This window comes from Zonotrichia leucophrys, chromosome 3 (genome assembly GCF_028769735.1).
Source record: "Zonotrichia leucophrys gambelii isolate GWCS_2022_RI chromosome 3, RI_Zleu_2.0, whole genome shotgun sequence".
Lineage (NCBI taxonomy): Eukaryota > Metazoa > Chordata > Aves > Passeriformes > Passerellidae > Zonotrichia > Zonotrichia leucophrys.
The window spans coordinates 44,292,522-44,318,497 of record NC_088172.1 but is presented as its reverse complement, the minus strand read 5'-3'; the positions used below and the strand labels follow the sequence as shown (position 1 = coordinate 44,318,497).

Here is a 25,976-nt window from a genome sequence, read left to right as displayed (position 1 = left end):
GTGCATGAGCTTTTTATATTAGCTTCGTATATGAATGCTAATAGATAGGCTGCTACACGTGAGTCTGTGAATTGGGCATCCTGTTCTGAGATATGATTTATAACTAGCAGAAAGCCAGTCTCTTCTAAGGCTGACAAACAGAAAAGATGAAAAATAGACAGCTTTGTAAAATTTGATCAGTGTGTATTTTTAGGATTTCACAGCTCCCAAAGCACATGCAAACTTTCAAACACTCGAGTGTCTAAGTGCTAATGCAGTAGGAAAAGTCATGAAATACCTGACAGACAAAAATTCGAGATCTGATGTTCACTAGATTTGGAAACCTTAGCTCTGGAAGTGTTTTGCACAAGTGGAATTTCATCATCAACCAGGAGTGTGAAGAGGCAGCAAGGCATCTTAGTGCACTATATCATAAAAATTAAGTGCATTAAGCACCCTGCCCACTCTGTGCTGCAGTCAGTGCAGCTGAGGCTGCGCCCTGGCCAGTCATTTGGGATCACTCCTTCAAATTCCCTGTCCTACATATTGCAGCAATCAAGTGCTTATAGTTACACTGAAATGGATTCTTTTTTGGCCGTTTCTAGACTTACAATCTTGTTTAATTTCATATATACTTTATTTGGAATTCAAAAAGGACCAGTGAGCCTTTCTTAAAAATGTGGAAACATGCATAAAGTAAAGTAAATTTTTAATTGTAGTCACAAGTTAATATTCAGAAGCGCAAATAGAGATTTGGATATTTCCTTAGTTACTACTGCACCTTGAATTTATCTACCCAAAACTCTATGGCAATTTAAATTTTTAATGAAAAATCCAAAATCTCAGAATTGATGCTTGTCATTTAGAGTATAAAGAAAAAAAACCCCATTTTTTGAAATAAAATGAGCCAACCTGAAAAAAGGTGTTGGTTTTTTGGTTTTGTTTTGTTTTGTTTTGTGCATTGTTTTTGTTTTGGTTTGGTTTAGGTTTTGTTGGTTTGTGGTTTTTTTTAATCTTTTCTCTGATACTTGTTTTTTTCTCTTGGTTTAGGTGAAGTGGAACCTTCCCTGAAAAAAGGTTGGTCAGTTGCTTGATAATAGAGGGAAAATATTTTGTAATCTTTTTAAGAATTAATTGTATATCTGTGATGTAAATTCTGACAATAATTACATGGCAGTCTACTAGCCTTTTCAGTTGTGGTCCAGCAAAGCTCTTAAATTCAAAACACAAATAATGATATTTACTGAGCTGCTTGTTGTAAGAATTTGTAAGAATTCTTTACTATTTCATTATTAACTTACTAATTCATTATTCTTTATTATTTAATTATTAAAGAAAATCTGAAAAACTTTCATATAAAAATAGAATTACAGAAATGTTATTTATGTCCTTGCCATGCTTGTGGGACTTCTCTTAATGCAAAGGAGTTATATGTATGTCTGTATAGAAATAAAGTTCAGGAATAATAATATGGAAGGTATATTTAGTGAGAAATAATGATGAGGTACTGTCAAGCATTTTACCTGAAGCCAACACAGGCCCCTAAAGAAAGGACTGCATCCTAGTCTTCTGAAAAAATTACTTAGTTATCATTGAATTTTTAAAGCTGACAAGTGAAGGAAGTAGGATTTATATTATAATCTTTATGGATAGTGAAATTGTTTTTTGAAACATAAAACTTATATTCAACTTCTATTAAATCAAAATGCAAACGTATTAGAAGGCTGGAATTACTGATGATAGAATGTAAATCTTTTCAAAACTAGGGCGTGTTTTTTCTCCATATTTAGCAGAGCTCAAGAATAGTAGGATGCGTAATCAGCCCTCTGTGAACTGAATTTGGAATCCATCAACTTCTCAAGGGGCAAATGCCCATATTGATGAATCTAGCACCCCAGTTGCTTCTGGGATTACAATTCAGTTTTCTCTGAAGTTAAATGGAACTGGATCAGGCTTCTATTTAATGAAATAATCTGTCAATCTCAATCTGTAATCCAATTGATTTATAGACTTGGAGACCAGGAGCAGTTATCTTTCTACTGACGACTCCTCATGTTAGGAAAAATTACAGACAGTGTAGGAAAAGATTCCCTCTCTTTTACTTCTTCTGTGAGAACAGTAAAACCTTCAGCCTTGTGTCTTTTCCCATAGAGACAGGTGCATTTTTAATTTTACAGAAGGTGCACAGAGTCTGAAGGTGTAGCACATTATTGGCAAGGATGTCCATGGGTGGACTGTGTCTTCTCACCACAGGCCAGCGTAGGGGCCAGGCTGAAAGTGCTGTTACTTCATGGCTAGGAAGGCATAATCCATAAAAACACATGGACAGCACCATGCTCAGCATTGCAATCCTTCTCTGGAAATCAGCGACATAGGCCTCACCCGTTGCTTCGGGGCAGAAAGATGTAGAAACAGAATTCGGAGAAGTCATCTAAGCACACTCAAGGCTGTGTAAATTGTAAGCAATTGGAAGTTACTGTATGGTTGTTTGGACCGAAAATTGCTCCATCCAAGGAGCTGAGTATCTAACTGCCAGCTGGGAATGTTTTCCTCACTATTCAAAGCTTTTGGCCCTGGACATGAATCCTGAGAGGGTCTTCTATCTTTGGTATAAAGGAAATGGATAAGAACCTGGTGATTTCTCCTGATCTGGAACCTTACTGGATAATGCAGCCACACAGATGTGAAAAGGCCCATATTCAAACATGTTTCACCTTCCAGAACAGTAAAACAAATTTTGAGTGGGCTTTCCCACTTCCTGAGTGTGTGCTCAAGATTCTCCCTCTGTCTTTTAGAGTACAATCATTCTCATCCTTATGTCCCCACACAACACTTTCTCTTGACTGTGCCTGCTGAAGATAGTGCCCCTTTCTGTCATAAGTATTGCCATAAGCTTTCACATAGCAACACCCTCAAATAACTTACCATCCCCAGGTGACTGGAGGTCTCCATTTCATCCTGGCAGCCGGGATCTGGCCTTGTTTATACTTGATTTTGTCACCTCTTTTACTGAGCTACAGAAATACAACATATGTGGCCTGAAGCCATGAGTCCCTTGCAAATACCACTGCAGAGTCCTGCACGTGTCTCCTCAGTGACCGACACCTCTCAGCCCCTCAGAGTTGTTCCTGTCTCTCTGTAGACTCCTCTTAAAACTGTATAAACATCAAGGAGTTTAATTTCTGGGGTCTAAGGCTGAACAGAAGCTTTCTGAGAGCTCTGTGGTGTGGTGCAGTGAACAGCTTTTCTCGTTAGGCACAGTGAAATTCTCTCCCAGCGCTGAAGGTCATGAGCGCAGAAGGCAGAGCCCTGGGATGTGAGCTGAGGGCTCAGTGAGCTCCTGCAGGTAGCACTCTCACAATCATCACAATCTGTTCCCCTGAGCACAAGGTGCAGAGCTCTCCAAGCAGCTTTTCTCAACTAATTTGTGCTGTCATTTACATGGTCCATAAATAAGGCTTCCAGAAGAAAAGCTTTCCAAAACAAAAAAAACAAAACAAGACATGGCATTGGTGATTCTTTCCATGTTGCTGCTGTTAGGGCTGGACCTAAAAGAGAACCATCTATACAAATAGATCAGAGGGTTTTTGGATGTCAAAGCATTAGTTTGATTCATGAAATTAGAAGCAAAATTTTTGGTTATGGAATTTTCTCTGCCTACCTCTAAAAGGCTATTTCTGCGTGAAATCCCCTTTAAGTCTGAGTAGCAATTTAATCTATAGCTTTATGAAGGATCCTTCTTTAGGTGACACTGGCATTTGAACCTTCTAAACAAAATAAAAGTACCAGTGAGATTTTGAAGTACACTACTGCTGTCTCCAGAATATGAACAAATTGACATTTTTTCACATTTTTATGGCAAACCTCTCTCAAATTTCACTCTGGAAATGTGCAATATGGTTGCTGTGGCTGATATTTAAGTGTTTGTATTGGATTTAACTCAAAGTTATTGTGGTATTCATGAATTGAATGAGAATTTTTGAAAAATCTCCATGTCTGTTTTTAGTGAATGGACAAGCCTTCACTCTAGCACCTTTTTTGAATCTTAAAATGTTTGCACAAAATTTACTTTATAATGTAATATAGTAACTGATGTAATAAGATTGCTGATATCACAGTACAATTGTATATTGGAAAAAATTCAAGGGGAGTGGCAAGGACATTGTCTAGCCATGAAAGAGGAAAAGTCTAATCATAATTATGATCCCAAAGAAAGCAAAGATCACTTTCCTAGAGATGTAAATTAAAAGCAAAGATAATAGAAGTACAAGTAATGACAATAGGCTTCCACAGGCAATGGGATTAATATCAGTTTCAGAATCCTTTGAAGATATGAAAATATCTCTCAACCACCTTTTTTTCATTGCAATTATTTTTGCCAGTCCAAGTCTTATCACTAATATTTATCTTCAATAATGGGAAAAGAATGAACATTTAATATTGTCTGGAAAAGCAGTATTCTTCAGTGGACATAGAAAAAGATTATGCTGGAGGGGACATTGCAGTCTTTAACAATGCATATTCTTGACATACAAAAACTATAGGGCATTTTCACAAATGGCAGAGAGGTTTAATTCTTTCAGGCTTAATTTGCTTTTAGTTTCATTTTTTTTCTACAATACTTGTGACTAATAATCTCATTCATTTTTTCAGGGTTAGTTTCACCTTAAAAGACACATACTATTATTTGAGAGCTGCATGCCTGTATGCTTTTATTAGAAATTATTGCTATAAAAAAGAAAGTGGAGGGTATTTTGTTTGTTTGTTTGTTTGTTTTTTGTAGGCATTACTGGCCTCAGTTTTGAGTTTGGAAAAGAGTTGAAAAAACACAAATTTGGAAATAAAGATGTGCAAATAGTGAAGAACTACAAACACTTCAACATTGAGAACCATGCCTAAAAAGGTCTTTATTAAATTGAAAACAATTTTAGTTTCAATAAATACTATTCAACTAAAAAGCAGAGAAATAAATAAAACACCATTTTGACAGTTATCCATCTCAGTATTACCAAAAAGTTCTATTATTGGCATAAGATATTCTTAACGACAATCAAAAGTAACATTTCCTTAAGGTAGAGATGGATCTTTAATTATTCTGTGAGTTAGTCTATATGTGAGACAGAAAAATATGTTTTTGACTTTTTTCTTAGGAAAATGTGATTTTAAAAAATCATAAATTGCGACAAGAAGCCAACACAGACTAGAAATTTCTGTTAAAGGTCTCAAGAAATTTTGTAAAAGACAAATAAACTTTTTGGCAAGGTACCTTATCCATCTGTCTTCAGCTCAAATGAGAGTATCATTGCCAGAGTATTAGGCTGGTTATTAATATGCTGAAGACACATCATGCTCTTAAAAGACATGTCAGCTTCTAAGGGGATTGTTATTTACACTGACTCACCCTCAGCAGCTCTGGCCAAGGTGTTGTTCCCCCAGACCTGAAGCCAGGCACCCACTCCTATTAACCCCTTCTCCACCCCAAGGTTAAGGCCAGTCAGAATTTAGTCAGCACAATCTATTGGCTTGTTCAGACCTGGTTATTGATCTGTGATAACAAACAAAGTGCTCCCAAAAGGAAAGGTTCTCAGACCAGACAATTTCCTGCATAGTTTTTTGGTGCTGTGATCAAGTGAACAAATTATTAGTCCTACAATTTATCATGTGTGTCAGACTGTTTTTAACTATTAAAGTACCTAAGAATGTCGGATTAGAGCAAAAGCCCAGCTGACTCAGTGGATGGGACAGAAGTCCTTAATGCTGCCCTAGAGTGACCAGTGCAAATGCCTCAGGAAATATATCAGAACTATTAAAAATATAGTTATAATTTCCCATACTCCAAGCTTTTTCCCCAATGAAGGGACACAGTGTTTGCATGGCTGTAATCCATCTACATCTTCTTGTGAACCCAAGGCTACAGGCAGTTTTGAAATGAACAAGAGACAATAAATTCAGAATATCATAAATGCAACCTGAAAACTGTCTTACCAGTGCAGTTGTCATATATATGTCTTAAAAAATAATTACAGTTCCATTCATCCCTAAAGTATATACCTGTTTGTACTGATAATGCCTTCTGAATTCAGTTTCTTTTATGTTGCTGTATGGTAATGTTCACTTCTCTGTATATGAGTTGCTATTAAAGATCTCACTAAAAGGCTTTTGCCATTTTCCTAGGCTACACTTTACTATAAAGCATTTTGCATACTTTTGTGTAAAGTACTTTTTGTGTTAAAAGATGGAAATCATTGATTGGTTCAATTCTCAGATGTTAAAGTTTTCCAGATATGAGATTTTTTTCCACTTTTATTTTTGTGGCATCCATTTCTGTTATTAATGTTCTTTTAACAATTTCATCTGGTTTTACTTACATTGATCAGCACAGCAATTGCATATCCACCATAAAATAGCGTTTTGTAAAAGAAAGAAAATATTTTCCATATTATGCAGATGAAAAAAGGCAATGTACCACAAGGGTACAGGGATATTAAATTGCAGTTCTTTTGCCTTTTGCAGAATAGTGATTTGTTTTCAGCTTGAGCTGAAACTTTTCAATCCAAACTTACCAGCTATATTTTAACAGAGAAAGAATTTTGGCCTGCAAGGCTGGTAGGGACCCTGGACAGAAGTGTTAGAAGAGAGGTTTGCAGCTGTTGAAGGTACCCTCTTAAATCAGGGAAAACCTTAAGTGAAGATAATGATGCAATCTTTATGGAAATCTTAATTTGTGCCCCAGTAATGGAGCTCTGGGGAGGTTCTCACTCTGAGAGGAGAGGGTGTTAAGCAGATCCCCACTGGCTGGAGTCTGCTGTGCCTGACCTGGAAAATGAACAACTTTTCCAAAACTCAGTTAAAGGCACAGCATCAAAACTGGGGGGCTTGTGTATTTCTGAGTGAGCTCAGATCCCTGCACAGCTACTGTTGTGCCAAGGAGAGGATGTAGCAAATGCAGCCCATGCTCATGACCCACAGAAACTTCTCTCGTCTGCATGCCAAACCCCTGAAATAAAATCTATTGGATCCAAAAGTGATTGAATTTGCCAAGGAATGACTATTTACAGCCTAATGCAGTCAGGTAGAATCTGCAGAGTTCATGTTTTTGAAATCTTGGTCGAGTAACTGAGTCTGTGATCTCTTTTTATTGTATTTTTGACACCTTTCAAAAACAAAGAGACAAATCCAAAAGACCCAACTAAACAAATTAAATAGATTTGTATGGAAAAAGATTTCCTTGGTGCTAATCAAGATTAGAGATTTTAGGTATAGTTGTATATATAATTTTGCTCTAACAGGCCTACAAACCTTGCCCGCATTTTTTTGTTTAGAAAATTACACTCAATTAAATGCAGACTGATAAAATTGGCTCTGAAAAACATAATTTACCACTGGACCAGTAACACCTTGCAGACTGGCATCCATAAGGAGAAGCATGTCAAGACAATTTCATGTTCCACTGGTTTTGATCATGTGGTCTATCTCTGATTTGTTTGAATAAAGAGATTGTCTGTCTCTTGAATTTAATCAAAGTACAAATAACATTCCTTTTTTGATTTTAGAACCTAAAGGTATGGGACTGCTGTCTGGGAAGGAAAAACACAGCCTTAACATCTTTATATATATTAAGAATAAAACTTTACATTAAAATGTATAGAATTGAAAACTTGTAATATCTTCCACTTTCAGTTCTTTCAAAATCTCAGTCAATAAAATTCCACCATAAAAATCTGCATATGGTTTTCATGAAGAATGCCAGTCATGCTTACAAGACAATTAGTCAAAGATAATTGCAAGTACCTCCCTCCCTGTAAAAAGCTTTCTGATAAGATATTGCTTTTCTGTTTCAAATGGAAACCTTACCAGAATAAAAACACGACTCAACATGATACTAATACTAATACTAATACTAATACTAGTAAACAAACAAAACCAACAAAGTATTTGGGAAGGGAAGGGAAATTAAGGGAAGAGAATTGTCAGTTTAACAAGACAAATGGAATTTGACATGGCCCTTGCCTTGCCTTGCCTTCCCAAAATGGAAGAAGAAACCTTCATTCTCACTCTAACATGTAGTTGTAATTTCCAAAGAGCTGGATAAAAAATTCTGAAATCATATTTAATAGGCGCTGTGATCTGGTTCCTTATGTCGTGGATGAGCACACAAACCGTTCAGCATTTTCATTGATAAGAGAAATTTGTCCCTGATGCATTTGCAAGAAAGCTCTTATAATACATGGCTTCAGGAAAAGTTATGATATACCCCAGCCTGAAGTTGCTTTGAGACCCCAGAACAGAGCCAGATCTAAGAAAATACTGAGGAGGAGACTGTGCTACTGGCAAGCTGGTAGGGAAATCACCAGGATAAGCCATATATGTCACTCAGACTTTCCAACACTGAATGCTGGTACTTAAGGCCTTCTGTTACACTGCCTTTTGTTCCTGGATATTGGCACAATAAAAAAACACACCAATTTTATTCCCCAATCAAGTATTTCCTGCTTGCTTTGGTTTTTTTTTTTTTTTTGCCTTTTATTTTTGGGTTTTTTTGGATTCTTGTCTTTTCCTTGCACTTTTTTTCCTGTTGCAAGGTGATTTTTCGTTTTGCTGTGAGTGTTTTTGCCTGTAGAGCACAGCTACTTGATGTATTAGTAGTCAGAGAGAAGTTGCTCTCATGCACAGCTTCCTCTCTTCTCCTCCTAGCCCCTCAAGGATAACTGTCACCCTCACCAGCTGGTGCTATCTAGATTAAAAATAGACATCAGCTGCACAACTGCAAATTTCTCCTGAGGATACCAACACCAAGAGAGTAGACTACAATTCTTTACACAGAAAACTTCTAAAAACACATTAGAAATTACATCTCCCATCTTCTAAAGCTCTTAACACCACTCACTCTAGCCTTGCCCTCAGTATCTGTTTCCACCAGCTCTTCAGGATAATCAGCTGCCTGCTACCAATTAGTCCTGAAAAACTAGCAAGGATATAGCCCCACTAAATTGCTGGCAATGGCTGTAAGGATTTTAACTGCTCAAAAGCAAATTATTAACCTCTGCCTCACCAGACTCTGAGTTGGAATAATTTTCCTTTTCACGTTTAGATATTTGTAAGAGAGAGAATGTCAAAGCACTGAGGGTGTAAATCTCTGTGTTACCTGTAACAGCTGATGAAAAAGAAGACCAGCTGGTAAAATTTGTTAGGGAAAAAAATCTATTCTCATTTCATAGAAAATTCCATCTGCTTAATTATACCTTTAAAACATTAGATATATTAGAACTACATTCTTTCTTCACTGCAGTATTTAAGTAGAAACAGGTTGGTGTTAAGCATGGAGGGTAATGTTGAATGTCATGTTCAGAGGTAAATCCCCAGTTCCTTTGCTGACTCTCTGGGTTACCTTGGGTAAAGCATTCTTGTGTTTCAAATGCAGACTCTTCTTTTTCCTCACTTTCACTCTTATATCAGGGACATTTTTGATATGATTTTGGGGATTTTTTTTAAAGGTACATTTAATCTGTAAGATGGGAACTCAGCGGAGGGTGAGGTGTAGGTCCTATTTCAACAATACCAGAATGCTACTCATCATTTTGTCCACTAATGAAGCAAGATGCAAGGCTGTGCTTTCCCAGTAAGAGAAGAAATGCATCCCTCTTAAGTTTGAACTCCTGTGTTACAGACATGAGATATTTATATCATGTCATAGCTCCATGTGGTACCTAAAGTAATTTATGTAGGCTAAGACTCATAGATGCTATTATAACACAGTAAAATTGAAATAGCTGAGAATAATGCTATCCATTTTACTGTTATAAAAAAGGGCATAACAAAAAATCAAAATCAGAAACACAAAGGCAGACAAGAAGGGAACCAGGAGCCAGGAGAATCTCCTCATGCCCTAGCATGAGGGGCTGTGCTCTTCATTCACACAGATGCAAATGTGCACAGTGCTGACCCTTTAGTTCACGCAGATTCAAGGGACTGAAATCATTTTCTCCCATCCTGATCTTCCTGGAGCTGGAGTGCACAGCCAGGGCTCTGCTCTCGTTAGACACTGTCAACTGCTGTTAATGAAAATTAGCTGGATGAGGGGTGGGGAAGCTGCTGCCCAGACTCTCTTGCTCAACAGGGATTTCCAGTAAAGCTTCCTGCAATACTGATCCTCAGCTGACTGGTAAGGTCTGTTTTGGGTCAGCAGGACACAGATAAAACAGCCTGACAGCAATATAGTTGAGTGTGTCTCCTTTCAGTGTCTTGAAATGGTCAGTAAGAAGATTCCTAGCTTTCCTTCTTGGACCTATTTAAAATAATCACCTTGTATGTTCTGTATATCTGGACAAGATCTGGGGTCTAGAGAAATTATCATCAAGCAGTATCCATATTTAAGGAAACACTTACCTATTCAAAACCCAAGCAACGCAAGGGGAAAGATAATTTTTCATGTCTGCCTAATAATTTAAGAAAACAAACAATGAAATACAGCTTTTAAAATACATACTCCCTACAATAATATAATAAACTGTGCTGTCATCTCATAAAAAATCCAAATGGTTGCTGTGGTGACAAAGATTATCCTTGCTGCTGCTTGATTCTGTCATTTTTCTAAACATGAATTCGTAATATTTAAGATTTATTAACAAGGTGTCACACTGATAGAGATGAATTACATGCTTTAAACTGGCCATGTAAGTCTTCTACGATATTACAACCACTTTGTCAACTCAGCAATAAGACATGATGTGATTACTGCAAAATTAAAGCTATTTGTCATAAAAGATGAAGCAGAGAGTATCAGAACTCTCATAAAACAACAGCAAAAAATCTCCAATAATCTGTTTCCTGATTTTAAATACTTTGAAATTAACAAATAGTTGTTATTCTCTGTTTTGTAAATTGATTTTGTTTAGCTTATATTAAGACTAGATTTATTTGTACTGGAAAAATTTGGGATGTAATGTGTCAGAATTGATGTGATCCAGACTGCAATTTTTTATGATGGTTCAGACTTTAATGGGAAGTTTGTGAAGAGACTTTAAGTGCGTAAATGAATATATGCACACACTTGTGTGTTAAGATGTACTTCACTTCTAGGAATTTGTGAATGTTTTCTTTGTGATGTGTGGTATCCTAATTGTAGCAGAAAATTAGATGAGGTTCTCAGTGTGGCCATCTAAAAAGGTATCTTTCTGTGCAATTTACTGGAATATTTGTTTGAAGCAAGCTTCACTACTGATACAGTGTGAGCCTGATTTAAATAACCAGCTCTAGATCCATTGCTCCATACATATTTTCCAGTCAAACTAGCAGTAATTTCCCTAAATCAAAAGTAATTTTAAAACTTTATTTTTAAATAACAAGGATTTATTCTTATTTTATACTTATTTTTTCAAGAGAAATAGGCCTGTTTTCTGTATTGAGACACATAATATAGGGTAGAAATGCAGCAGAGCTGAGGCATTTTAAAGCAAGCAAGGAATATGTGTCTGTGTGACTCTGCCTGAAGAATATGGTTTATTCATATTCATCTCAGTATGTAAGGTGACCTCTTGAACTGGGTGAGATATGTCTCCACTGAATGTTGCAATGCAGAGGAAGTGACTCAGCTTTATTCAAGTCCCATGAGTCAGTGTTTGAAGGCAGGGGCATGGAGAACTGCTCAGATGTGCACAGAATCAGGGAGCAATCTTCCATCTGTTACTGTCTTGCACCATTCCTACCACTTCTGGTACCTAAACTAGACCATGTAGCCATTTAAGCAAAACAAGTGGGAAACGTTTGAAAACGCAGCAACAGGATTCTCTCAGTCAATAGAAATAAAATATCCTCACATATTTGAAATAAAAATAATCCAGGCTCAGCTGAAACACAGTAAATCAGTAGAGTACATTTCTTCCTATTCTCACCCTTTGAGGTTTATAGACCTATAAATGAACTGCCACCCGGGCTGAAAACAGCAAGAGGAGAACTGAATAAAAACTTCTTTTAGCCTAATGACATCGTATAATTAGCTTACTTATGTTTCCATACATTAGTGGTTAACAGTGATGTCTTTTACCCTTTATTACTCTTTATGTCAGTGAAAAAATATTCTCTCTATCTGAAGACAACATAGCCTGATGCCATAGAATTGCTATGTTTTTGCAAACCACACAATAATTATTTCAGATATCAAATACTGTACAATAAAAACATTCTGCATTATTTTCAAGGGCTTAGGTAAATATCTGGGAAGGGGAAATTTTGTTTCCTACTGGATTTCTTTGGCAATGTGTATCCTGAGAAAAAGGCTAAGGTTGTAAGTGAAATATTTCAGTTGTCTTCAATAGGCATTAGAGTAGCTTAGACTTGAGATGTAATATGCATAACTTTTCCTCTGTTGTATTAATTTTGGGGTCAGAGTTCTTGTTATTTAGACCCTGCAGACCACAGGTAACACTGAAATACAAGTTCTCTCCCACAGAGTCTAGAGAGATTTGCATTTGCTTTTGTCAAAAACAAACTTCATACAGTATTTTAGAGTGCTTTCCTTCAGCAGAAAATATTTGCACAATATGATAACCCAGGCACTCTATATAGCCTTAATGACTTTGTTGCAGAGCTAAAATAAATGCTCTTTAAATTTCTACAACTGTGTGAAAAGATTTGATTTCATTCTGGTTTGCTTTATCAAAAATTCAGCATTTTACCTTTTTTTATATTATCCTGGTTTTGACGCAATAAGGACAGTAGGAAAAAGATTTACATGGAGGTATATAGCAGCAATTTAATATCAATATTGCAGCTGAAAAATTTCGTTCAAAAGGAATGGCATAACAAGGGCAGGTAAATACTGTGCCCCTTCCTCCTCTAAGGAAGACAGTTCTCAGATTTTGATGTACAGCATGATCAAAATGAGTCATTCTCCAAGACAACAATCCCTAACCTGGGAACTTTTTATCTTTGCAGTTTGTATAGAGCATTGAGTCTACCTTTTATTGCGTGTTGGACTTAACAATTCAGTATGTGAGCTTTAAAAATTTTAGAAAATGTAGTGAAAAGAACATTTTTCCTTCCAAAGGTAGTTTGGAAAACATAAAATATTAATCTTGGTAAACAACTCAAGATAAATACGAAAAATGTTTAGCAAATAATGCTTTTCTGAATCATGACCAACACATGTTACTGCATAACTGTTACAGATGAGTAAAACCTATTCTTGCTTTTAAAAGTAGTTGTGTGGCTCAATTAAAAACAGCAAAATTATTAAAGACACTTAATATTGTGATTTTTATCCAAATACGTTTTCTATGTATATATATAAAATTGAACTCTATTGTATGTAACCGACTATGCAGGTGATAAAGCTGTGGTGCAGCCATAATATTTTAAGCACTTTTAAATAATTTTTTTAATATGAGAATGCATCTGATATTTTTGTGTGTGAAAATTATTTTAATATTGACCAATCTGCATTCCTTTATTTTTTCAGAAATTCAAAAACAGAAAACTGAGAGACCTGAAAAACGAACACCAGCAAAGGGTAACTGGTTTTTTTGTCTATTTGTCCACATATATTTGTGTAACATACAGTATCTTTGTTAACAAAAACATAATTTTTGTTAGCTTGGTTGACTATACCTGTTGTATCATAGAAGCATTCAAATGTCAGCTGGCACAGACTGCAAAGGATCAAAAATTCATGTATACCTAAGCATTAACAAGAAAAAAAAATGTAATTTTATGCTTGTGTAGCTAGATTGAAAATGCACATTCATAATAAGATTCTCCTGCCCAAACTTTTCCAGGAATCTTTTCTCTAGTAAAAGTGCAAGAAAGTTGAGTGTTGATGAACTTCCTCTGGTGCAAAAGGCATGAAGTGAGTTGGGCAAGGAAGAAAGTAAATTTATAGGCCAGTGGGTGCCATCCAAGTTAGGAAGTCATAGCTAAGAGTGAGCCAGGTGTGTATCAGAGATAAGAAAAGTTCCATTTTAAGAACCTGCTCTTTTTCAAACTGTTTAATCTCCTATAACTGGCACTTTCCGAAAATGCACAGAGGAACTGGTTTGGACTGGTTTTCAGAGATCATACAAACAAAGGTGTTTTCTGGGATATCTGAGGGGGTTTTTTTGCCTAACAGAGCTCCTCCATAAAGGCTAGGCCACATAAAACTTCATGAGCATCCCTCTAACGCACTGGTGCTCAGCTTGATAGTGGCAGGAGGAAGCAAGAAGGAGGCTTATTAAAAATATTGTGTGTACACATACACCCTCCCTCATGCAATTATATTCATTTCTGCATCTATTCTTAGTGTGGTTTTATAGTATTTTACACCTCTGTAAAATGTTTTTATGGTGTTTTTCAGCTCCAGTTCTGTGCTAATCAGGGTCATCTGAACAGCCTGGAATGGTTTCCCAACTACTTAATAAATCATGTTTTATCAAAATGAATTTTTTAGGATACCAGTGGGCAAGCCAGACAATAATGAACCCACATCCATAAGCAAGGATCCCAGTTAAGGTCTTTTCAAGCAAAGTAATCTAAGAACACAAATGATATTGCAATCTTGGCCAAAACAGCCTCTTGTGTACCATTTAATCTATACAAAAGTGCATTTCTTTACACAAAACAATAACATTGCAGAAATTATTACGAAGAAATTATAAGATGCCAGGAAAAAAAAAAGTGCTCAGGTGTCATTAGTTAAATCCCATTATTTATGTGCCTGATAATGCAGTCTCTAGTTATACAATCAGTTGCTGAAGTACAAAAAAACTGTTTTTTCCTCTAATTTGTTTTCATGTTTTATCCTAACAATGTGACTTGTATATAGGAGGAAAAATGACAAGAAAACTTCTGTCTGGTGCCTGTCTACAGTGTAACAAAGGCATGAATACTTATGGAATTTTATGGTTACCTTCTGAAGTACCTTCAGGAAATATGCACAAATAGTCTTTTATTGTTTTTAACAGAAAAAATCGAGAAGTAAAATTAATATTTTTAATAGCAAGAAATGGAAAAAACATTTCTGTCTTCTGCCCAACATGTGGCAACACTGGAATTTTAAAAGTAATTTTATTGTATTTTTTTGAATAGTCAAATCCTCTGAGTACAAGTCCCACAATTTACAAGGGAGTTCAATCTATAAGCCTCATTTTTGAAAGATTGAAGTGAAATATGAGGAACAGTTATAATGAATAAAAATCCCAGATGGAAATGACTGAAATTAAAAGATTCAAGCAGTATTGAGAGCTGGGCAAACTGGTGCCCTAAAATTTGCTTTTAATTAAATATTTTGATAAACTACTACCAATAATGTCTATTCCAATTATTGTAACCAATTTAATCTTGGAAAGAAGAAATACTCTGAGAAATAATTTCACAAAGCCATTGGTCATGCTTAAGAGCCCTGAAATCAAATTATTTCATGATAACATATACAAGTTAGGGTCTTTCCAATTTGGTATTTGAGGTATGAGTAATTTCACGAATGCAGTGGCACCTGGACTGCATGACCAGGAGCTTGATCATCCAGCAGAGGCACAAGAGATTGATTATCTTCCTTTACAAAACTCTCCTGAGCATCTAGATATTGTGTTCTAGATAGATTTTGCAGACTTTGAGCTGCTTCTGGAGTCTGTTTAAGAAATAGGTGATATAATTGTTACTACTATTACTACCAATAAGAGTTAATTACACATTATTTTGGCAAAAAGTTAGAACAATAGTAAAAAATATCGAGATAAAAGTATAAGTAAGTACAGAATTTCTGTCTAATGGAAGGTCCAATGACAAATTCTGATTTTTATGGAAAACTGATCTCACCAGTGAAATGAATTGCCCTGCATTTCTGGGAAATAGGTCTAATGAAAACAGGCATTGAGAAGGAATGGGAAAGCATTTATTTACTGTATGACTTTTCCCAAAATCTCTTCACTAATACATTGCTGATGGGGTGAGGTATGGAAGAGAACAATGTAATGATGGTTAATTTGCTGTATCTGAAAACAAAGTATTTGAGACAGCTAAATAGATAAATATAGCCAGATCATACAAATCCTAGTGTTCTAGAAACCCACGTAATCTCACGAAGTTAATAAATTAAAATGCATATTTCGTGCACAGACAAATCTGTCTCACCTGATTTCTCAAATTACAGCTACAACTACGCCTGCATTAACTTTAATCTGGAGAACATGGTACAGATGGCAACATAGCTGTAGTTTCCTTAAATTATGTATTTGAACTTGGAAGTCTGTGCCTCTCTCCAGACCAAACCCTCTTTTTTTTTTTTTTTAGCATTCCTTCAGGAAGAACTAAGTTGTAGCCATCTAAAGTTGCTTTGCTTCTGAATGAAAGCATCTAGGCAGAGATTTAATGCTCTCTGACTAATGCACTCCAACTTCATTGTATTAGTTCATTTATCTTAACTTTCCTGAGAGTGCTGCTCTGTAGACAAGCACTCAGTCTGGCAGCTGGAGCAAGCAGTCTCTGCTTCATGCTCACTGCACTCAGCACCTGGCTTTGCACTAAGCAGTAGACTTAAGACCTACTCAGCTGGAAACTATTTTTGCTTCTTTTAGGTACAGAAGTAGTGCCTTACTACACCTCTTCTTTTCACACTTTCTGTTTTGGAAGGTGGAATGTCTTTGTTGGAGAGCTTTATCCAACACAAACTAAATCACGTCCCCCTTCACTATATCTTCAATTTGATGCAAATAAAATCTGCGATGCTGATTGAAATTAGGAAAATCCTCTCACATATGTGCAACCCTTCTTATTTTTATTTTTCTGTGAAGTAGATAGCAATATTAAATTTGGAATACATAGTTAAATTACCTTAAAATTTTCCATTATAAGCTTCTATTTTAGATTATTTATAAATTTATCACACTCCAGTCACTTAGGATGAGATTTCCCATGTTCATTTTTTTGCCTCAGGCTGAATTTTCATTCAAAGACATGCAAAAATGTTTCAACAATTTCCAAAATCTAGGTTAGTGAAAATTAGGTTGGGGTGCTATATTTTTTCCAATGTTAATAAGACTTCAGTCTGAGCTTGTAACTTTTTGGTATTCGCAAAGAAGTCCAAGAAAATTCCTTTTAATTTGTCGAAAAATTTTAGCTTCCACCATTGCCATAAATTTACTTGGCTTTAAGTCTATTTTTTCTTATGGTTGTCACCAGCATCCTAGTAGCAAAAGCAATAAAAGAGATGATCTTTTAACTACAAAATGTGTCATAAAGCTACTAAAATGATTGAATTCAAGTTGAATGAACAGTTTTAATTTCAGCATTTTTCAGCTGAAGAGTGTGTAAGTAGTCTTAAAAACTTTTTTTATGTTAGTGCTCTTTCTTCCCCCTTTATATTTTAATGGAAAATAATATCCAATCAACTCTAATTTTTTTTTCACAGAAACATGGCAATATGGCCAGCCAGGCTAATTCTAAAATTGAATGATTGTACCTGGAATTTTGGGCTTGAGAAAGAGCAAGTATTAAGCCCTTGACAAAGAAAAATATATGCAAATGACAAAATATGAAAACGATCTGTAGACAGTGATGTATTTTCTATGACAGACCTTTTATAACTACATATAAAGTTGAACAAGAAAATATTTCAGGGGAGAGTTAATATGCTAAGAAACATCAGATTTACATTTGTCAGAACAAAAGCTTCAGTGGATTTTGTTGGTCTTGTGACTGAAGAGTCAAAAATGGCCAGTGACCACAGCCCTGAAACATGAACACTTTAATTTTTGGCAGCACCTGCCCTTCCCAAATAAGGGAAGCTATGGCTCTGACAGTGCCCATAAGAGGTAATGATAAACATTACAATCTGAGATTAGCAACCTCTGAGGCTATGGGGATATCAGCACACAGGATAAGACTCTCAAACTAACCAGAGATCACCTTCAGCCTATAATTGGGAAGAGAAAAATAGCTTATGCTTATGCCAGCCTGGTCTCTGCTTATCCACATTCCAGGCTCCCTGCCCAGATACATCAAGTTACTTTTCTTTCTCAAGAAGGGGCCAACTTATCCCTTCCTCATGTTTTAAGCTGTAGTCCACAAAAAATATTAGTATTTCCTTGCGTTTTTGATGTTTACATCATTTTCAGAATGTGAAACAAATTTAAATTAGATTTTTCTATCCACTTTCAGTTCTACTGACATTCAGTTCAGTTAGTGTTGTTCAAGGCTCATTTTATGGGTTTGCTGTGTGGGTATGGCTTTTGTTTGTTTTGATTTCTTTTGGGTTCTTTGGTTTGTTTTCCTGTTGTGTGTTTTTTTTCCTCAAATCATGAAATAAGGAAATGCTATAGAAAAACTACTTCAAATTTTTAAAAACCCAAAATAATCTGTTTTACACAAGTAAGATGCCCTGTGGATAAATCTTTCTGATTACCAATCTGTTCTGCATAGTTCAGCTGTATTTTTTTGGCATAAAGACTACAAGAGCTTTTGTCTGAATGTGCAGAAGCTCATGTTTCACTCACACTGACCATCGCATTGTTTACAAAACTCTGCTGTTGGTCCTGCCAAAACTGACAAAAGTGTTTAGGATAGAGCCAGCATCTGCTAATACAAATGCAAGATGTAAAAGCATGCTACAATTTCTTCAAAAATACTCAGTTTGGAGAATGTTTTTTTCTTGGTGTGCTCCTAGGTCTGCTAAAGCGTTTGGATGAGTTGCAGTCTGTAATTCATTCAATAATACATTGCTAGTGCTGCTGTTTTCTGGTGCTGCTCTTTTCTTCACAGCCTTTTTTTTTTTGTGTAAATTTGCTGTCCATGTTCTTTAAAGACTTTGAAATATCTCTCTTCAATCTTTTTCAACTGCATGGCTGTTTGTTATCACAATAATTTACTTGTTATGACTGAAAGTGAATTTTGGATAATACAAACAAATATAAGACATAATGAATTTACTGAATGTTCTGAATGATTTTTCTTAATGGCTACAACCTTCTTTTTAATGTGGAAACACTCAGCCAACAAAAAAGTGCTTGCCCTTTTGTGAAATGGCATTCACTGCAAAGCTGGTGAAATGAATAGATACAAAAGCATAATGTGCTTGTTTATAAAGCTCACTGTCTTCTAATCAGAATTTGTTTTACTTTTTTCCCAGAAACCTAGGTACAGGAAAGAAAACAATATTTCCCTGAAATTATGAAATTCTAGACTTTTAGTAGTATGGGTTTACTAGGAATAAAATCATTAGTAGGTGGGATTGAACCACTTCATACCATGGTCTGAGAGCTAGGTGGGCAAGGGAGTCTAGAAGGACTCGTGTTTGCCTGCCTCTTTGCAGGACATGGAGTCAGTTGTGTTTTGAACAGCTGCTCTTCCTGAGGTTACACTCTGATTAAAAGAGATGTTTTCTTGTTAATCCATCCTGTGACGGAAGTGACAGCTAAAAATAAAGAAAAAATAGCATAGAAAGCAATATGCTGGTCAGTTTTTTGTTAAGAATAGAAAGCAATGCTGTCAAGGGCTGAAAATAATTTCCTCTGTCAGAAATCTAAGAGTCAGGGTGGTTGTGTAATGAGACCAAAACAGAAAGGACAGATTAGATTGAGGTTGCTGAATAATCACTTCTTTCAGAAAAATATGGTCTGATATTTGAAGACTTATTCAAGGAAAATATTTCTCTTGGACTTGGAATTAAATGTTGACATTCAGAAGGTCTATACATCATCAAATACCTGTGACTCAGAGCTAAAATCCATTATTTGGGTTTCTGAATGCTTTTCCTTGATATATTTCATGAGATAATGTGTGTTTAATACATGTAGATTAAAGATTTATTGTGAGCTGGGGTTTATTTATTTGTTTATTATTTGTAGCAACACAGAGAGACAAACCTGAAAAACAAGAAAAAACTGAGAGGAAGGAGCCCCCAAAGGGTATGTATTCAGCTTATGATATTCCTTGCCTTTTTATCAGTGATTCAAAGTAGTCTAATCTATTGACTCTTAGACTGTTCTTGTAAATCCCAATAATGTTTAAGGATGGAGGAGGTGTTGTGAAAGCCAGCTGGAAGGAGAATGAGGTTTATAAAACAATTTGAATTAATCACTCTACAGAATAGCTGAAATTATATTCAGATAGTCTTTACTGTCCTAGTAAGTTAGGTAAAAGTACCTAGAGCACAAATTGGTGTTCTTTTTATTCTTCTTGAATAAATCCAAGCATATTATTTGCCCTTGAGAATATTTTCCACCAGAATGTAATTAGTAAATTATAACTTACTGGAAATGGTCCATCTAGACATTCTGCTTTGGAAATCTGATTAAAATAGAGAGAAAAAGGGAAAAAAAAAAAAAAAAAGAGGAAAAATAAATTCCTCTCTTAATTTCAGACACACCGGGGAGAGATTTTAGAGAGAATTTAATAATTTCCTAGTGGTGTGTGCCAACAACAAATTACAGATCTGTTGTAGGAGTCAGAATCAGGATACTGCTTGCTCTCCACCCACAACTCATGAGTTATCTCTGGGTTACAATAGCCACTGTCTATTTTACTTTCTGTGAGGATATTTTAGTCAAATGAAATTTTGGTGGAGTGCAACTACTTGTCAAAACAATTCTTCTGAGAACATGTCCTTTGCACTAACCTATGGCTAATGAAGTCTTGGGTTGGAGGAAGTAAAATATTCTGAAAAAGCAAACAGGCCAATGATCACAATAAATTACCAAAACAAGAAAAGGGAAGACCAAATATCCAGCCACAGCAGACTTCTTCAGGCCAAGAATTCAAGTGAAGGTGAACTTCCTGAAAGTTGTGCTTGACAAGGCCTTTCTAACAGTCTCTGATTGGAGCTTTTCCATGTCATGTAAGCAATTCAAAGTCCCTTGAGCTAACAAGACTGATTTTAGAACTTAATGGCGGGCATATAAATTGAGGTGTCTCTTAGAATGAATATTATTGGTAGAAAATAGAATGATGATAACATGGGAATTTTTTTCTGGAGTTTAGAAAAATTACAAAGCAAAAGCAATAATTTCCCATATTAAAACATTAATTTATCTTTAAGACTTCTGTTATAATGTGGAAAATCTGTGGAACTCTTCAACCTGATTTCACAGGAGAACAATATTTAATGTTTTATTAAGTTTCTTAGAACAAGAAAAAGATTATCACAGCCAAACTCAGATAGCCAGTGAAAGAAAATGATAATTATACTGCCTTAGCTTGCCATAAATCCTATTAATATTCTGAATACCTAGTAGTATTTTTTCTTGAAGTGAACTATTTGTTTCATGTAGTGAACTATTGCCAAACTGCTATGGAAACACTACTGTGTATAGAGATTTCTGTATTCACAGTGCTAATAAACATTACTTTCAGACTGTACATTAAATTTCAAAACTAAGACTATGAATGTGCGTCTTTCTAAGGTCCATTTCATTATAGTGTGACTGGGAGACTCTAGAGACTGCATCCCTGTATTTTTGCTGCTTATTTTCTGCATTAAATATATTGCTTTTTCAAGATTGAGATAATGGAGTGTATAAATAGCATCCTATTCTAATCTATAATCAGCTTCTGAAATGAAGTTTAAGAAAGTTATTTAATGACAGAGAGAGTAATTAGGAGTGTCTCAGTCACTTAGCACTGTGTCAGAGATGTCAGCCATATTCTCAAGCATTTAATCACTATATTGCTTAAAAATGTGGAAGCCTGAATATTGCCTACCACTCTTCTTTTTGCCTCCAGTTACATATGGAATCCATGGTACTGTAAAAGAAGTTTTTAATATCCTCATGTTAGACAAAACGAGTTTCACTAAACTTGGATGAAATCTCCACAGGAGTTAGACTTAAGCTAGGCTTGCATTTTCACAGCTGTTTTTTCAGAAGTGCTCTAAAACCCACACGCTTATTTTTCATTTTCTGGAACATTACAGTATAATTGCAAAATCCTAAGAAAAGTGAGTGGAAAATGTTCTGTGAAAGAGTAGATAGAATAATGCAGTTTCCACTGTCATAATGTTAGTTTTGCTTTGCACATACTGAGTACCTAATTATGGTTCTGTTATCGTCATTGCAGGGACTGATCTCAGCTAGTGTCCATGTCTGTATCCATTACTAACCATCTCTATCCCTTGCTGGTTATCCATTTCAAGCCAACTGGCAAGTCACAGACGTATCATTTGCACATGTGATTCTCTCCTGCTCCGAGATTGATTCCAGGGTTTTTACAACCTGTGTCTGACTGAGTATGGGGTGGCCAAGGTGAAGCCCTCTTCCTATCCCAGGCAGCAGCATTTACTGTGAGCTGTGCCTTAGTAACAAACAATTTTCTGGAATTCTTCTGGAATTGACAGACAATTGCAAGAGATGATGTTATGCAGCAAGCAGCTGAGGCATGTTACCATGGCAGTAACTCGTTAGCCAGAACTGGCTGCTCTCACCCTGTAGTATGATGTACACTGGAAAAATATGCACGGGGCAGCTCAGCAGTAACACACTCTGCCACTTAGTATCCCAAGGCATCCTTGGTGAAATTGTTTTAAATTCTTAATTTTTCCCACTTTTCTTTCTTTTGGGGGTGTATATATAACACTTTTTTCCTTTCTTAGTGACAAGTAAAGACAAACTGGAAAGACAAGAAAAACCTGAAAAAAAGGAAAGGCATGCAGGTAATTATTTAATGTCAGAATTTATTTTACATTAGAAGGTATCCTAAAGCTTATTCTCTACTCCATTTCCATTTATGTATCCCCTCGATTGCAGAAAAAAAAGAGTTATGAAATATTATGAATAAAAATAATGAAATCATAACAAATTTACAGTCTTACACACTAAGTAGCATTTAATATTCCTTCTGCATGCATTTTGTTGGTTTGCTTTTTTCCTGCGGAAGGGAGATAATATATTTTGTACTCTGGATTAGTGTAATCGTATGATAATCACTGAGTATTTCCAACACTTGCAATATGAATAGTTGCTAAGAGACTATGGTCACCCAAGAAAAAGGCACCTGACAGCCCTTTCACAGAGGTAACCAGGAAGGCCATGTGGAAAAAATATGCATTTTAAATAAAATACTGCACAGGGCCACTGAGTATGCCAGGACCAGTTCTTTCAGTAGTTACTTGCAGTAAATAGAAATCTAGCACTGTTTTATCTTCCCCAGTTCTTACTTTGTTTTTAAACACCAGCTCCATGCTCATGCATACATTTTTGTGTTCCTAGGATAATCTCATACCCTGTACTCAGATAGGGAACTGTGTGTTTTCACACACATGATCCCTGTAAGTCACCTCAGGGCACATCAGCCCATGCATATATCAGTTCTGCACATCCATGGACAAGTTGCTGTGCACACTTTAATCCCAAAAAATTAGCAAATCAGAGCCTAAACAGGACAATATTTCAAATTACCCACTACTCAGTGACTACTGCATAACTCGGGTGTATTCTGAAACCTGAGCCAGAAATCTGGGAACTACAGAGCAGTTAATTTCAATTTGTAAGGTGGAAATTAAAAGCAAACAAAAAGTCCCAAAGAACATTAGTTATAATGTCACTGCAATTATATTTGTAATTAATTATAGTGCTTAATCATTCATAGCTGGAAAAACTGTTAGTTGTTCTGTGGAGTTCAGAAATCCTTCAGAAAGTATCCAAAGTAATAAACAAGAAAGCTAAAAAATAACAATAAACCAAAATAAACCAATAAAATACAGGATATAAATATATTAAAAAAGAAGAAAAGCAATAGAAATAAGTATGACTCTTTTTGACTCTTTTCTTTCATGGGATTACTGGAGCTAAAAAGACTGCTGCTCCTCCAGCCAATGGCAAAGACTTCAGTGATGGCAGATAAGATTTTGAAAGTTCCAGTTCCATGTTTTGGCGTCAACAACAAACAGCAGCAGCAGAATCAATCTTCCTCATTCTTTGCATGCATGACCATTGTGCCTACTGGTGTTTCTTGACCCTTTTTCTCATTCAAATGCAACTTTTTTTTTATAATGACCATTAAGAATATTGGTTTTATTTCTAGCTGTTCACAAAGAGAAACCTGAAAAGCCAGAAAAACAAGAAAAGAAAGCACCATCTAAAGGTATTGATGATCATTATTAAGAGTTGTATAATTTAAGTGTTTGAAATCTTGGGAGAGTGTGGAAATAAGTATTTAAAGTACAAAGCCCTTCTAGTTCATGTAGAACACTTTTTGGGTGTTGTCTCTTTTGCTTAAGCAGGTCTTGATCAGCCTGAGTGAAGTGTTGCTCAGCAGATGTTTTTGTGCTTTACTCTCCTGTTTTGGTGCACAGAGTTTATTACAAATCATCCTTACACAGCTGAAGAATGAAACGTATGACTATTTTCTTTGCATTCCCTGATGCCTTTTTCTCCACAAAGGGATTCAGTAATTTGCCTGCAAAGAAGTTTTTCTCTTGTGTATTAGTTTTCAACTGGATGCAGACTAATGCAAGAGTATTTACTATCTCTCAATCTGGGTCTTCCATCATATCCAAAAATAGAACTTCATTTTATTGCCTTTATTTTTTTTCAATAACATTTTAATTTCAGTATATGATTTGCACTGTCTTCTATGGCAGCAGTGGCTTTGGTTAAGATTTACACATCTAATAATTATCATATATATTATGAAGCAATATTGTGGGTGTGTGAGGGGTGGTTTTTTTCTATTCTTTTGACTGATAATTCCATCTTTGGCTATGTTTGGGCAGGGAAATTTAAAAGTCCAATTGCCTTGCCCTATTATACAATTTTTTAAATACTAACATTTATTATTGCTTGGCATATGAATGTTTTTCTCTGAGGCTAGATATTTCTCCATGGCAGATATTTCTATAACGAAGTTCATTTTCAGTCTTTGTCTCTTTTTATTTTACTCAGTTGACTCTTGAAGAAATAGTATACAACCAAATTCATATCAGTTTGTTATGGCATTGAGATTAATCCCATGATGTTGAGATGCACGAATTAACTGGGTTTAATTTGAATATGTTCAGACAATATAGGTACAAATGTACAAATCACTCTTTTTTTTACTTTATCATAGTCTAAGGAGAAATGTAAAATGGAAAGTAAAAGTGAAGAAAGAAAGCAAGCAGAATGAAGACTTAAAGCCTTAAAAAAACTTTGAAGGGTAGCCATCGTCCAGTCTCTCTTTTACAGGGATATTGTTCATTTTTTTCTACTTTCAGCGTATAGCTTGAAAGTGTGGGATTTTTTTTCATGAAATGAAATCATGCTGAAGTAAGCCAGAGAAAATAAATGCCCATAGTGTCTGTGTTGATTTGGAAAGCAAATAACTTCCAAGAATCACTGAGATAGTCCTAATAAGCAGTCGGCCTTTTTGCCCATTTATCTTCTGCTCGCTAACCAAATAATCCCTCAGAGCCTTGATGTGTTTAATAGCAGCCATGACTCCAGTCACTGGCTGGAAAATTTTATGAAGGATTTGGACACTGTAGCTGCAAATCTTTGTGGCTGCAGTGTGACATAGCCATGCTGCCCTCTCTTGGGTAGTTTCCCTGCTGTGAGCCCCTATGGCACCAGGGCATGAGGTCAGTTTTCCTCAGCATGTCCAAAGGTGCATTCCTGCCAGCACTGTGTTGCTGAGTTTTCCATTGCCAGGCCCAGCTCCCTTTTCTCAGGGATCTGCTCTAAACTGGATTAGCTACCAGCAGTGCTGAGGGGCTGCTTCAAACCACTTGCAGTCCCTAGGAAATTAAATGTTCAGGTTCTGGCCAGCTCTTGGGGAGTGGACATACTGAGAACTGTGTGGCTGCTTGCCATGCAGTCAGCAGGTTTTCTTTATGCTCATTACAAAGACTCAAGGTAATTCTTGAGACTCTGTTAAAGGCTCCAGAAAGCCTCAGTGATATGAGTGGTTTTTAAACACATCATCTAAAAACATCTTAAAAAAATAAAACCAAATCTAAATATCAATCAGGTCTCGTACAGGCTGGAGTTCCAGGATGGAATTCAGTCAGAGAGGATTGTTATTATGTAGTTATCAGTTGAAAGAAGTGTAAATAACTCTCA

At 35.9% G+C, this 25,976-nt stretch overlaps 1 protein-coding gene across 1 annotated transcript in view; it reads left to right on the top strand.

Moving 5' to 3' along the window:
- The window catches only part of TRDN (triadin), a 223,354-nt gene that overhangs the window by 52,350 nt on the left and 145,028 nt on the right, over positions 1–25,976 (top strand). Inside the window, 5 exon segments of the mRNA XM_064707176.1 lie at positions 1,030–1,056; positions 13,436–13,486; positions 19,794–19,853; positions 22,532–22,591; positions 23,962–24,021. Coding sequence (XP_064563246.1) covers positions 1,030–1,056; positions 13,436–13,486; positions 19,794–19,853; positions 22,532–22,591; positions 23,962–24,021 — 258 coding nt within the window.